At 36.7% G+C, this 15,285-nt stretch overlaps 1 protein-coding gene across 1 annotated transcript in view; it reads left to right on the top strand.

Annotated features, from left to right (window-relative positions):
* The first annotated feature begins 4,817 nt into the window (after positions 1-4,817).
* LOC115224745 (high affinity cationic amino acid transporter 1-like) overlaps positions 4,818-15,285 on the top strand; it is a 40,215-nt gene continuing 29,747 nt past the window's right edge. Inside the window, exons 1-4 of the mRNA XM_029795636.2 lie at positions 4,818-4,927; positions 7,105-7,198; positions 13,936-14,045; positions 14,893-15,012. Coding sequence (XP_029651496.1) covers positions 13,937-14,045; positions 14,893-15,012 — 229 coding nt within the window. The 5' untranslated portion in view covers positions 4,818-4,927; positions 7,105-7,198; position 13,936. The remainder of the gene's footprint in view (positions 4,928-7,104; positions 7,199-13,935; positions 14,046-14,892; positions 15,013-15,285) is intronic.

A 15,285-nucleotide genomic window follows, 5' to 3' on the forward strand; every position in this document is an offset into this window, starting at 1 on the left:
TTGTTGTTTTTAAAAAAATGTCCAGTTCCTTTGGTTGTGTCTATGTTTTCGTTTCTCTTTGTGTTCGACGTCCCCTTGGTGTCCTGTACTCATATATGCGTGTATATGTACATGTAGAGGTAGGTACGTACATATATGTTTATATATATGCATATGTTTTATTTCATTTATTAATATATATATATATAATATATATATATATATATATATATATATAATATATATATATATATATATATGACAGGCATCTTTCAGTTTCCGTCAACCAAATCCACTCACAAGGCTTTGGCCAGCTCGAGACTACAGAAGAAGACGCTTGTCTATAAGTGTTCTACGTGTATTATTAACAAAATTGTAAATAATAAACGGAGACGTACTTGCATAGCAAGAGACTCGATCTGAGATCGTGTGCTGGAACGAAATCAATTGCAGCGTGGAAGGTGTTTATAAGCCATTTAAAAACACACAAAAGCCGTTAGATTCTCTTCAACATTTAAATTTAATTTACCAAAATATTTTCGTCGCTTTGAGACGCTTTGTGTGTGTTTTAGATGGCTTATAAGCATCTTCCACGCTGCAATTGTTTGTAAATAATAAACGTTTAATCAATGTATATGAACAAGTTTTATTATCTTTTTAATTCATCTTTTATTTCCTTAAACTATTGTATAAAGCAAATCATATCTGTCAAATAAGTGAAATGGCATTAGTTAGCAAATAGCTGTGGAAGTTATCTTTTATCTTTTACATGTCACAGATCAAAACATGTGGCCATGCTGGAGCAACGCTGTTTTTTTTTTTTTTTTCGTTTTATTCATTTATTGTTATTAGGGTTAAATGCTTATCGGTATTATGAAAGTAAACAGACACATTGGTAGAAAGGAATGTAGATACGATAATTATTTAGACGGACAGACAGACAGACAGAAAGACAGACAGACAGACTGAGAGATACGACAGGCAGGCAGATAGGTAGGTAGGTAAGTAGGTAGATAAGTAGGTAGGTAGGCAGGCGACTTTGCCTTTCATCCTTTCGGGGTCGATAAATTAAGTACCAGTTACGCACTGGAGTCGATGTAATCGACTTAATACCTATGTCTGTCCTTGTTTGTCCCCTCTGTGTCTAGCCCCTTGTGGGTAATAAAGAAATAGGTATGTTTGTATGTATGTATGTATGTATGTATGTATGTATGTATGTATGTATGTATGAAGGTATGTAGGTAGATAGGTAGGTAGGTAGGTATGTAGGTAGGTAGGTAGGTAGGTAAGCCTACCGATATACCAAAAGTTATCGGCAAATAGAAATATATTAACAGATATACAAACAGATAGATCACTGAACTGAAGTGAAATTAAAAGAAATGAAGGCGTAACTTGCCCAAGCTGCCATGCAGTGGGACTGAACCCGGAACCATGTGGTTGGGAAGCGAGCTACATACCACACAGCCACATAGTAGAAGACGTTTACCCAAGTGCCATGCAGTGTGACTGAACTCGGAACCATGTGGTTGGAACGCGAGCTTCTTACCACACAGCCACATAGTAGAAGACGCTTGTCCAAGGTGCCATGCAGTGGGACTGAACCCGGAACCATGTGGTTGGGAAGCAAGCCTCTTAGCACACAGCCACTCCTGCGTCTAAGTATTTTCTGTGATCACATATAATGCCTATTTCATACACATTTAAATTAGTTCATGTTTTATATCTCTGTTTATACATGTATGACACATAGAGTTTGCATAGTCCCGTCTGCATGTGGAATATTTGCGTCTAATTCAAAGATTAGGCTCATTCTTTTTCTTAAATAAATATCATAATCATATCAAGCATATTCTGTATGTATTCATTTACTTTGTAAATGCATAATTAAGATTGTAAATAATGAACATTTAATAAATATATATGAATAAGTTTTATCTTTTTAATTCGTCTTTTATTTCCGTAAACTAAAACACACATAATATTTGTCAAGCGTTTGAAAAGAAGGTAAATAAGTAATGCTTTCGAAATTCATTTAAATAATATATTCGATGTAACCTATTTCTAATAAATGCCTCTTTCAAAATTTCTATCCTGTTATTCACCCATTAAGTTGTGCAGGTTGAACTATGTAAAACATTGGAGAAAGAAACCTGTCTCTTGCAATACAGACCAAAACATACATCTACGTACGAAGAAGAAACAATTAAGAGAAAATGCTAAAATATCAGGAAAACAAGAAAATTGCATGTAAAAGTATTGTTTTGATTAAATGGTAGGATATCAAAAGAAATTATTTGCGGCATTTCGTCTGTTTTTGCGTTCTGAGTTCAAATTCTTCCGTGGACGATTTTGCCTTTCATTTTTTCGGGGTCGATAAAATAAGTGCCAGTTGAGCACTGGGGTCGATCTAATCGACTTAACCCCTTCCCCGAACTTGCAGGCCTTGTTTCAAAATTTGAAACCAAAGTTACATTTTATTTTAGATGTGTGTATTGGTATGTATTGCAAGAAACAGCCAAGTCTCTTTCTCTAACATTTTACGTAGTTCAACCCACCCAAGTTAATGTGTGAACAACAAAATAGGAATTTTGAAAGGAGTTTCTATAAAACTGGTTTTTAAACATCGAATGGCTACGGGAGTCCACCAGAGTAAAATAGTAATCAAAAGGGTCCATAGGTAAAAAGTGGTTGAGAACCTGAAGAAATTTTGCTTTAGATGTATGTTTTGGTCTGTATTGCAAGGAACAGTTAGGGTTCTTTCTCTAACATTTTACATCGTTCAACCTGCACAAGTTAATGGGTGAATAACAACATATTTTGAAAGAGGTATCTATAAAACTAGTTTATAAACGTCGAATGGCTATAGGGGTCCATCGGAATAAAACGGTAATCAAAGGGGTCCATAGATAAGAAATGTTTGAGAACCCCTGCTCTAGAGGATGTATCGTAGTTACCAAATGGCAATTGGGATCAGCTACACTTGAGAAAGGGAACTAATGATACGATTCAAAGATTCTCCAAAATTGATATGGCATTAAGGAAAATGACTGATTTATTGCCTGGTTATAAGAGGACAACCATAGACACGTGTTTTTAGCTCAAAAGGTGCCTTCAGCACAACAATTGTCCGTCCTTGTATCTAGTAGCCAGTTCTCATTTTTGTTCAAATTATGCAAATTAAACAGGCCATAAATGTGTTCTGCTTAATTTTGTATGCATAATTCCTTCGGGTACTGGAAGTAAGACAGAACAACGTCGTGCTGATAACAGCTATTGCGGTAGAAACACGTATGCTACACTGTCTTCTTATATTCAGACAGAAAGCCTGTCTTTTACCTTAATGCTATGTCAATTTTGGAGAGTTCTTGAATTTTGAGATTATCTACCCTTCTTAAAAGGAGCTAGTCATAATTGCCATTTGGTAAACGTCATAAACCCTTCAGAGGCGGGGAAGATTTTAATAAAAGCTTTTATGCCGTATGGTATTGATGTACCTTCAGTAATTATACTGGAGAACAACCCTCCCTTTCTACCGTTATCTTCCTCTACATGCAGTACTTGAAGTAGTTGATAGGGCTTTGGTCGCGGGATAAAAGATCTCATACTTTATGCTTCTCTATCTTGACCTGACTACCGTGTTATCATTTCTGTTGTAGCCAACAAACAAAGGGAGAAGTTAGTTGTTATTTATTGCCAAAGAGAAATAACAAAGTGTTTTCCACAAGGTGGGTGCCTGGTATGAAAACTGCACCCATGCTGTATACATACGAGGTACATTCCAGAAGTTTGGGACTCATTTAGGAGGGGCAGAATTTTGGTATATCATTAATATGCATCTAAGATAACCTGCCAACGTTTCTTATTTCTTTACTGCCCAAAAGCGACTACACACAGAGGGGACAAACAAGGACAGACAAACGGATTAAGTCGATTATATTGACCCCAGTGCGTAACTGGTACTTATTTAAGCGGCCCCGAAAGGATAAAAGGCAAAGTCGACCTCGGCGGAATTTGAACTCAGAAGGTAACGGCAGACGAAATACTGCTAAGCATTTCGCCCGGCGTGAAATTAATAAACGTCTCTCACGAAAATAGTCTGAAAACTTCTGGAATGTACCTTGTATAACACCTGTTCGTTTATGTGTGATTAAGAAAACAATTAATTTTTTACGACATACACAAAAATTTCTTGGCTGTTTGGTAAGAAGTCTGCTTCCCAACCATATGCTTCAGGGTTCAGTTTCACTGCATGGCACTTTAGGCAAGTATTTTTTACTATAGACTTGGACTAACCAAAACCTTATGAGTGGATCTGGTGGAGGGAAACTGAAAGAAGCCCGACGTATATGTTCTTTTATACGTTTCAGCCCTAACGTATGCTGGAGCACCGTTCCTGTGTTTGTCCGCCTCCAACGATTAGCAACCGGTGTTGGCGTGTTTTCGTCTGCGTAACTTAGCGGTTTAGCAAAAGAGAACAACAGAATAAGTACCAGGCATATAAAAAGACCCCCCCCCACCCCAAAGAAACAACAAAACAAAACAAAAGTCTGGCGTAGATTCGTTAGTCTAAAATTCTTTAAGTCGGTGCCCCATCATGGCCGCAATCTAATGAATGAAACGGGTAAAAGATAAAAACGATAAAAAGATTTTTTTTTTAATGACGAAACTCCCCTGGAAAAAAAATAATGACTATGTTGATAATGATGATAATGACAACGAAGAGTGTAAGAAGGAGTGGTTGGGGTCACGGTGGGGGAGTGGAGGGGCGGACGGGGTCGACATTATTTGAAAAGATTAGATAGTGGGTGACGCGTTATTAACATCTTAAATGATTAGTTAGGTGTATAAGTCCAAAATCTAAACTCTAACAAAATCGTGTTCACAGGAGAAATTTTTGTCCACTGTGTTCATTTCAATGTAAGGTGCTATATTATTCTGTCAGCAGGTAAGAAAAATTCCATATTATCATTATTATTATTATTATTATTGAGGGAGAGAGCAGTGCATGCCATCAAAGTGACACTGGGGTAAAATATACGAAGCCCAGTATACCCATCATGAATACCCGTCTGATAAGGGTACACCAGGCACATGCATCACAACCATATGTGCACGACATGGTGATCTCATATCAAGATAAACAGCACATGACCTTACAGGTCGGGCCCAGTTAGAATTTTCTTCTGGTCGAATAGCCCAACCCGCTCAAAAAGTCCCTGAATAAGGGTTATCTAAAGATGATGAGACGAAACACCCAAGCTTTCAGACGTGAATAATTCAAACCCCAAAGAATTCCTCTCAACACATGGCCATGGTGTTCCCCCACTACTTCTGCTTGTGATCAACGATGCACATATCGTCAGCCACTAAAGGACATGCTCAACCGGTTAAGGTCAAACAACGGACAAGCAAATCTGTGGTATTGAGCAGAATATTCTATTATTATTATCATTATTATTATTATTATTATTATTATTATTGTTGTTGTTGTTGTTGTTGTTGTTGTTGTTGTTGTTGTCGTCGTCGTCGTCGTCGTCGTCGTCGTCGTCGTCGTCGTCGTTGTTGTTATTATTATTATTATTATTATTATTATTATTATTATTATTATTATTATGGCTGCTGTTGTTGTTGTGAAGGAAGTAAGGCGTATGTTTTGAGCTCCGTTAACAGTTGTCAATTTTTGTTGAAAATTTATTGAACACTTGTTTTGGCGGAATTATGATGTAAGCACATGCTAAAACCCCTCATAACCTTTTTTTTTTTTTTTTATGAAGTTTTGCAAAACTTTTTCGATTGTGCCTTCTGCATAATGGAATTGATAGGATTATGCAAAAAATAATAATAATAATAATTAATCCCCCCCTTACTCCCCCACCCATTCCCATTTAAAAAAAAATTCATGGCTTTAAAATATGGATTGTCCGAATCTATCAATCGTTTCTCTTTATAATTTCCAAATAATTTTTAACTACTTCAAAATCAAAATTGTGTAAGTATGTGTGCCAGAAACAGAAGTTAAAAATTAAGGGAATACATTTTGGGGAGATCACTTTATTCTAATATCTTGTGAAACTTAAACATATACATGTATAAATGCATACAAAAACATAAATATATACACAAATACATTTTTACAGAGTTAGTTTTATATACATATTCGTATATATCAGTGGTTTTCAACCAGGGTGCCGCGGAACCTTAGGGTTCCGCCAGTACAGTCCAGGGGTTCCGCAAGAAGTTACAAAACTGCTAAAATCGGCAGTAATTTTTAATTCTCCTGAGCAGATATGTGTGCATAAGTCTATTAAATTATTGCACAGGGGTTCCTCGAGCCAGTCGAATGCTTCCTTGGGGTTCCGCTCCAGCAAAAAGTTTGAAAAGCACTGGTATATATATATATAAACTAGCTGACGTACTCAGTAATTCCTGGGAAAACGGGGCTTATCCCTTGGTTCCGTTCTCATAATTGTTTCGCTAATCCAGTAACAGCAATACAAAGTATGTAGCCCTTAAAACGGTTTTTGGGCATTTATTGAATGGGTTATTTCCCTTGGCTATATGTGAGAATCCCTTTCAGGAGTGAATGGGTTATTTTTCTTGGATGTTTAAAAATAATATATTAGTTTTATGTTCCACGAGGCTCCGGCAGGGGGTGATGGCGATCCCTGCTGTACTCTTTCGCCACAACTTTCTCTCACTCTTTCTTCTGTTGGCCTGCTCGTCTAGCCAGCGGGGTGGCGTCATTTGAAGCGCATTGTGACCAGCGATGTGTAGCAACATCTGATAGGGGGTGGTGGCGATCCCTGCTGTACTTTTTCGTCACAACTTTCTCTCACTCTTTCTTCTTTTGGCCTGCTCGTCTAGCCAGCAGGATGGCGTCATTTGAAGCGCATTGTGACCAGCGATGTGTAGCAACATCTGATAGCCTGGTCGGTCACAGTGATCACGGTGATATACATTCATACATACATTCACACAAGCACAAACACGTATGTAAACGGAGACAGAGAGAGAGAGAGTGGGATGAGAAGATAAAGAAATAGATATTCATATTGTCTATATGTTCATACATGCACACGTTTATGCATCTAAGAAAATGATTTCGTGGATTTTTTTTTCTAGTGCTTTGATTGTGGAGGATAATCTTAATACTCTTCTGAACAGGGATTTTACCGTTGACATTTCCTGTTTGTGTGAGGACATTCTCTGTCTCCAAGTAAGTATTTACGTTTCTTATTCGGGTTCTTGTTGCACACAGGTATGATGTATGCGCCATTTGATATTTTCGTAATTTTATGGCTTGAAACTGAATCAATATATTGGTTTCAGATTTTGGTACAAGGCCAGCAATTTCGAAAGGAGGGATATCGACCCTCTAGTGCTCGACTGGTATTTATTTTATCGATCCCGAAAGGCTGAAAAGCAAAGTCGACCTCGGCGGAATTTCAACTCAGAACGTGAAGACAGACGTAATACCTATTTCATTTACTACCCACAAGGGGTTATACACAGAGTGGACAAACAAGGGCAGACAAACTGATTAAGTCGATTATATCGAACCCAGTGCATAACTGGTACTTATTTAATCGACCCCGAAAGGATGAAAGGCAAAGTCAACCTCGGCGGAATTTGAACTCAGAACGTAGCGGCAGACGTAATACCGCTAAGCGTTTTGTCCGGCGTGCCAACGATTCCGGCAGCTCGCTGGCTTGAAATTGAATGAATATATTGGTTTCGCGACCAGTAATTTCGGAGGGGGAGGTAAATCAATTACATCGGCCCCATTCCGTAATGCTCAACTGTTATTTATTTTATCGACCCCGAAAGGATGAAAAGCAAAGTCGACTTCAGCAGAATTTGAACCCAGGACGTAATGACGGAAGAAATGCCGCTAAGCATTTTGCTCGGTGCTAACGATTCTGCCAGCTCCGTCACCTTAAAGCGCAGGGTGATGTTATTTTCAAGAAACGCTGTTGTATTCTCGCACAGAATCATTCTCATTGATGTTTGAAAGTTTTACTTTCTTCTCAGGAGACGGAAGTTGCAGGATAGTATTATTCTCTATAGCATTCTCTGACAGGATCATTGTCATTAAATCAGTTCACGATGTCCAAGAATTTTGTAGCCCTCTTGAGAAACGATATCATTTTCAAGGAAGAAAGTTCAATCAACATCATTTCCATCAATACTGTCAATGATGTCTGTAAATTTTATGGTAGATACTGTGGAATTCAGTCGTCATAAGAATTGATTTTGGTACTGAATAGCAAAGTGGAATTTAAACTCAGAACTACCCCAGTTACGCACCGGATTTTTTATGGATTTTTAAGTTTATGGATGTTAAAAGATTACCTTTAGCTAGTTCACACATATTCATACATACATTCATATATATATATATATATCTTTATATATATAAAACTGAGAATGTGTGTATGTCTGTCTGTGTGTTTCCCTAAAACTTGAGAACTACACAACCAATTTCATTCAAATTTTACACATGCCTTACTTAGGGTCCATGTAGTTTCATGGGCAAAAAAATGTTCAACTTCTTGCCTAGAGCGAGCCCATAGCAATATCATATCTTCTCCACAATTTCAGTATTACGTGTTAAAGTGAAACAAAAATATTTCTCTATTTTATGTCAGATGCTTTCACTTTAACAATAAAAATAATAATAACAATTGAATTATATGTAGTAAGTAATAATTAAAATCAAACTAAAGTATAATATAATCGTAACATAACAAAAGTAAAAATAGCAATTGGTATAAAATTGCATCAATGATTTGAACTTGAATAAGTGGTTTCACATGAATGGGAATAAATTAAAAATAAAATTAGCGTGCAGAAATGGAATAGTCCAAATGGATAATAAAAAATCAAATTAAAGAAAAGACTATTGTCTATAAAGTATACAATGTAGAGAAAAAAGAAGATTTGAACACATGGAGGAAAGCACCTTCGAAAAGTGTCTTGGTGCAACTATGAAAAATATCTAATCAGAGGCGGTAAATTCGCCACAATAGAAGCAAGGTTCAAGTCAACGGAGCGTGCAAAAGAGTACTCGACTCGAACTTGCAAAGTGGAAATATTTTATCTTTACCTTTATATCTGGGACGTAGGACGTCCCGGAAAAAATTTTTAATGTGTCCCCCCCAGAAGTAGCGGTAGGCTGGATTGTAGCCACACTTCTATACAAAAGGGAGGACAAGATACAATTGATCGAAATTACAAGAGACGGGCTAACAATTCCAGTCTGTTATATATTTTGAGTATTGTTATCACTAGCGATATCAAGATATAACTTTGTATTTTGCATTTTATGTGTAGATGTATATATATAGATGTACATGTAATATGTACACATATATATACACATATATACATGCACTAGCTCTATGACCCGGCAACGACGGGTCTTTAATACTAGTACATATATATATATATATATATATTATATATATATATATATATAATATATATATATATATATATGTATGTATGTATGTATGTATGTATGTATGTATACCAACCTACCTACATGCATATATATATATATATATATATATAATATATTGGCAGGGCTGGACTGCTAGGTAGCCGGCCGTATGCTAGAACAGATCATCAACGATCAAACTACAAAGGAAGTAATTATGTAAGTAATTCTTTTGTTAAAGGCCGAAACCGAGGTATGCATTTAAGTCTGTTTTTTATATAAATTTTCATCTGTCCTGCCCGCCAAATTTGGTTCTGGTGTTCGCTGAATTTTTCCTCTAGAGAATTTCCTTTGTAGTTTTGATCGTTGATGATCTGTTTCTAGCATACGGTCGGCTACCTAGCAGTCCAGCCCTGCCAATATACACATATACTAGAATTTTCTCTGACTTCTCAGATTTTTTGTATGCTGGACTACTGGTTTTAAATTGATATTAAAATTAATATTAATTTATCTCTCTCATTATTTAAATATATATATATAAATATATATATATATATATATATATATATATATATATATAATATATATATATATACCTACCAATTTACCTACATACACACATACATGTATACATCGAAGATTTGCCAGCAGCTGTTTGCAAATGTTGACACGTCATTAATCTTGATCATTGGTTAATTCGCGAGAAACTTTCCGACAGCATCTGTTCATAAGGCCCAGTTTATGCAAGTATCGATTAATGGAGGCTTTGTAAAGAACCAAGTTCTGCCGACACTGTACGAGTGCTTGTGCTTGGTTGTTATTCAACCGCAGGGCCTCATCTTCCACAACGAAAGGTTCCTTCGTTTTGGCTTGTCACTGAGGCTGGTGTCACCTTCCTTAAAACGTCAGAACCAGTTTTGTGTTATACGTGCGTTGATTGTTCTTGGGCTTTCCACATCATTAACATCTTTTGCTACTGTCCTTGTACTTTGTTCTTTCCCCCGCAAGTAGTATAAAATGGCTCTAATTGAAATTTTTTCACCGCTCGTTATCAAAGTTGTAAAATGAACACAGTTAATGCTTTATATGTTACATATAAAGAATAAACGAAGAGTCAAAATAAAGAATAAACAATTCAGCAACGATTGGGCAATAAGTTGTATCAAATTAATGATATATCTGTTTCTTTACTACCCACAAGAGGTTAAACACAGAGAGGATAAACAAGGACAGACAAACGGATTAAGTCAATCATATCGATCCCAGTGCGTAACTGGTACTTAATTTATCGACCCCGAAAGGATGAAAGGCAAAGTCGACCTCTGCGGAATTTGAACTCAGAACGTAACAGCAGACGAAATACCGCTACGCATTTCGCCAGGCGCGCTGACGTTTCTGCCAGCTCGCCGCCTTCATGGATATAGAAGTTGCCAGAAAAATCATCAATGAAGGTCCGAAAAAGCTTTTGACTCACATATATTTATGTATGTATTTATATATGATGTTTGTTCTTTCTTGAGCCACGCCTGGTTCATAAGGGCCGGTATCACAGTTTCTTTGGCGTATAGTTTCCCCACATGGTCGGCACGCCGGTCCGTCGCAAGAGAGCTGCAAGATGCAGGAGGAAAGAGTGAAAGAAAGTTGTGGCGAAAGAGTTAGCAGAAGTTCGCCATTACTTTCTGCCAGAGCCGCGTGGCGCTCAGGCGTTTCGCTCATAAACACACACATCGCCCGGTCTGAGATTCGAACCCGCGATCCCTCGACCGCGAGTCCGCTGCTCTAACCACTAGGCCATGTGCCTCCACATTTATATATATATACACACACACACACACACACACACACACATATCTATATATATATAGGCGCAGGAGTGGATGTGTCGTAAGTAGCTTGTTTACCAACCACATGGTTCCGGGTTCAGTCCCACTGCGTGGCACCTTGGGCAAGCGTCTTCTACTATAGCCTCGGGCCGACCAAAGCCTTGTGAGTCGATTTGGTAGACGGAAACTGAAAGAAGTCCGTCGTATATAAGTATATATATATATGCGTGTGTGTGTTTGTGTGTCTGTGTTTGTCCCCCTAGCATTGCTTGACAACCGATGCTGGTGTGTTTATGTCCCCGTTACTTAGCGGTTCGGCAAAAGAGACTGATAGAATAAGTACTGGGCTTACAAAAGAATAAGTACCGGGGTCGAGTTGCTCGATTAAAGGCGGTGCTCCAGCATGGCCGCATTCAAAAGAGTAAAAGAGTAAAAGAGTATATATATATATATATATATATATACAAATAAGAAAATGGAGGAACAGATTCCTTTCAATCATCGACTTACAGATATAACCAATTCATATTATTTATTAACTACTTAAATAGGAACATCCAAATCCAACAGAATAAAACAATATACATCAATGAGTAAGATAATACCATAAAAATATTACATATAAAATGGATCTTACAGCTGTTTCAGCCTGTAGATAAAGGTATCTCATTGTGTCTATATTAGTCAGATGTATTGAGGTAATATGCAGTTATATCAACACAGGTAATATGAGGTAATATGCAGTTATAAATGAATTACTTATATATATATATATCTCAAGGCCTCGTCAGAGATTATAAAGTACAATTATGAAAATATAAAATGCAAATATAAATATGAAACAAAATACACATACACAAGAATATATACAAGAATCTATATATATATATATATATCTATATATATATATATATATATATATATATATATATATAAGTGTATATACATATATATGAATATAATAATATACATACACATAAGGTTACAGATAATCAAATATATATACTGGAGTATACATACATATATATATAAAGTTAATCCAAACAAGAAAACAAAAAGACGACAACGCGAGGATGTGGAATAAATAAAGTATTATTGGACGCTCAGGAAAGAAGGGAAGAAGGAGGGTTTAACGTTTCGAGCGGAGCTCTTCGTCGGAAACATAGGAGAAAGAAAGATCCCGAGGCGGGAGGACAGAGGGAAAAAAATGCAGGTAGTCTTCACGAGGTCACATACTGAAAAGACGGAAGTGGTGAAAAAGGAGGAACATGTTTTTAAAAACAGGAGAGCTGAATCAAAAAAGGAATGGTAAAAAAGGTATGCGAGATGACAAAGGTGTGTGTGTGAGTGTGTGCGTGTGTGTGTATGTGTGTGTATGGTGGACAATGGCTAGTGGCAGGCAGTAGTAGAATTAAAGGAGTGGTGTGGGGGTATATATATATGCTTAATTCATAATACAATAAGATGCACTGAATAGACTTAATCTAAATGACAACATTTGCTTCTGTACGCTAGTAACATCCATTATTTGCTGAGTTTTATATTTCATGCATATTACAATATAATTATCATAGAAATATGAACCAGCAACAGCTGTGTACTCGCACGTCATTAGGTGAATCACACACGCACACACATACTCACACATGTATATATATCTCTCTGTATATAAAGCTGAAGTTGTCTGTGTATGGCAGATTTGGTAGCCTTCAACTAACACTATCTCCTCCGAGACCCTGACCAAAATTGAGAATATGATAGAAGAAGGCTTGCTCTTCCTTCCGTAGAAGAAAAAATTCAAATCGGACCATGTTAACACCCAAAATTATTTACATCAAAAAGGTGCTTTTTTTTCTATGAAAATCCCTATTTTTTTACGATTTTTTGACTGCTGTGTCGTCATTTTTCGGTGTTTTTCAGCCAGAAAAATGTTCACTTAAAGAGAATAACAAGCTACATAATGCAAAATTTTTAGTTTTCAACAATTCCAATTCTAAAGGGTCGAAACAAACCCGAGCAACGCCGGGCGATATTGCTAGTACATATATATATATATATATATATATATATATATATATATATATATATATATATATATGTGTGTGTGTGTGTGTGTGTGTGTATATAACGAACTATTTTTAAACAAGGAAAGAACCGTGTACAAGACATACAACACAAGGAATATTCCCCTTCTTCAGTTGTACCTGTTTCGTCTACTCCGCTTTTCGAAGGTAAGGACTGTTCTTAATGTCTTTTTCTTGTTATCACTTTTACCCCTCCGCAAAAAATCCCTAATTTTATTTAATTTGCTTTGCGGGAAGGATTGTTTCAACGAAGTCACGTCTTGTCCTTACTTTCGAAAACTTTTAAAAAGAGTACATTTTTGCCCTATTTTTAGATTTAGTTTTTTTCTGTTTGCGTTATTTGGTTGACATGGCATTGTGTTAAAGGCCAAAATTTTAGCTTTCATTTGCACCATGAGCCGTCAAAATATACAAGAAAAAAGTATCAAATTTCACAAAATTTTAAGTAATCATCAATATCTATAAAGCTGAAATGCGAAAACCAAAACCCGAGCGAAGCATGGGTCAAAATAGCTAGTATATATATATATATATATATATATAAGATTTAAGGTCTATTCTTTCATATTCTTTATATCTTTTTCATAACTTCCAACCCCAATAGAATGATGAGGCTACTATTGAAGCTGTTCCGGAAGAAACCGGTGGACTGTAATGAATTGCAGACGACCAAACTTTCTCGAGTTCTTACACTATTGGATCTTATACTCTTGGGTGAGTTTTCAATCTTTTATTTCCTGACATATTGATATGTTTGGTTTTCGGTGTTTGATGTCTGAAGGAGAACAGGAATACAGAACACACGCATTTAGAGTGTAAAAATATAATGTTACAGGTTTTAGATATTTCTATGTCAGTTTAGCACGCTGGGAAAAATTCTTAGTGGTATTTCGCCCGTCGCTACGTTCTGAATTCAAATTCCGCCGAGGTAGACTTTACCTTTCATCCTTTCGCGGTCGATAAAATAAGTACCAGTTGAATAATGGGATCGATGTAATCAACTCGTCCCTTTCCTCTTAATTACTGCCCTTGTGGTAAAATTTGAAACCGTTATATGCCGGACATTATATATCAGGTATCGTATGTCATTGCTTTTCACAGCTGACTACTTTGCAGAATGCAGTGGAGGTGTGAAGACAATCTGGAAGTTCGCCGTGCAATAAGGTTTTGTGTTAGACCAGACAAAAACGCTACAGAAGCTTACGAAACGCTCCTCGTTATGATTAACTTGCATGAACCGAGAATCTGTTTTTCACTGGTACAAGAGGCCATTTGTGAGGTGAAATGGACATGTAGACAATAAGTACTTGATTTTCAGTAACACGTGATTAGATCCTGTGACTGGAAGTAAACTCCATAAAAGCTATTAAGACTATTCCATATCTATTCTCCATAGACATTCTTTCCTTTTGTACTTTCATTTTTTAGGACGACAGGGAGCTGATGATTTGAAGATATGGTTGCTATTTCTGACCAGTCGAAAGACCACTACGTACATAAAACCAATTTCATTGGCTCGACTTTAAATCATTGTTTTTTAGCCTTCTTTTTTTTCTTACAGGAGTGGGAAGTACCCTAGGAGCTGGCGCCTATGTGTTATCAGGAGAGGTTGCCAAGTCAAAGGCAGGTCCATCAATTATTCTGTCCTTCTTTGTAGCAGCCATTGTATCAGTGCTTGCAGGTTTGTTAACATCTTACTTTGGATTTGTCTTGTAACTTATTCTGGTGTTGAGTTTGCTTAGTTTTGTTGTCATTCAGATGTTAACATTTTCCCTCTTTTTCCATCATTTTATTATACTTTGAATAAGCATACATTCATTTCGTTTTTGAAAATTTCGATAGCTGCTTGTTATTGATGATATTGTTGCTGTTGATGAAGACACATGATCTTGTGGTTAGAGTGTTGCGCTCACGATTGCGAGATCGTGGGTTCAATTCCCGTACTGGGCAGTGC

The sequence above is a fragment of the Octopus sinensis genome, linkage group LG26 (assembly GCF_006345805.1).
Source record: "Octopus sinensis linkage group LG26, ASM634580v1, whole genome shotgun sequence".
Taxonomy (NCBI): Eukaryota; Metazoa; Mollusca; class Cephalopoda; order Octopoda; family Octopodidae; genus Octopus; species Octopus sinensis.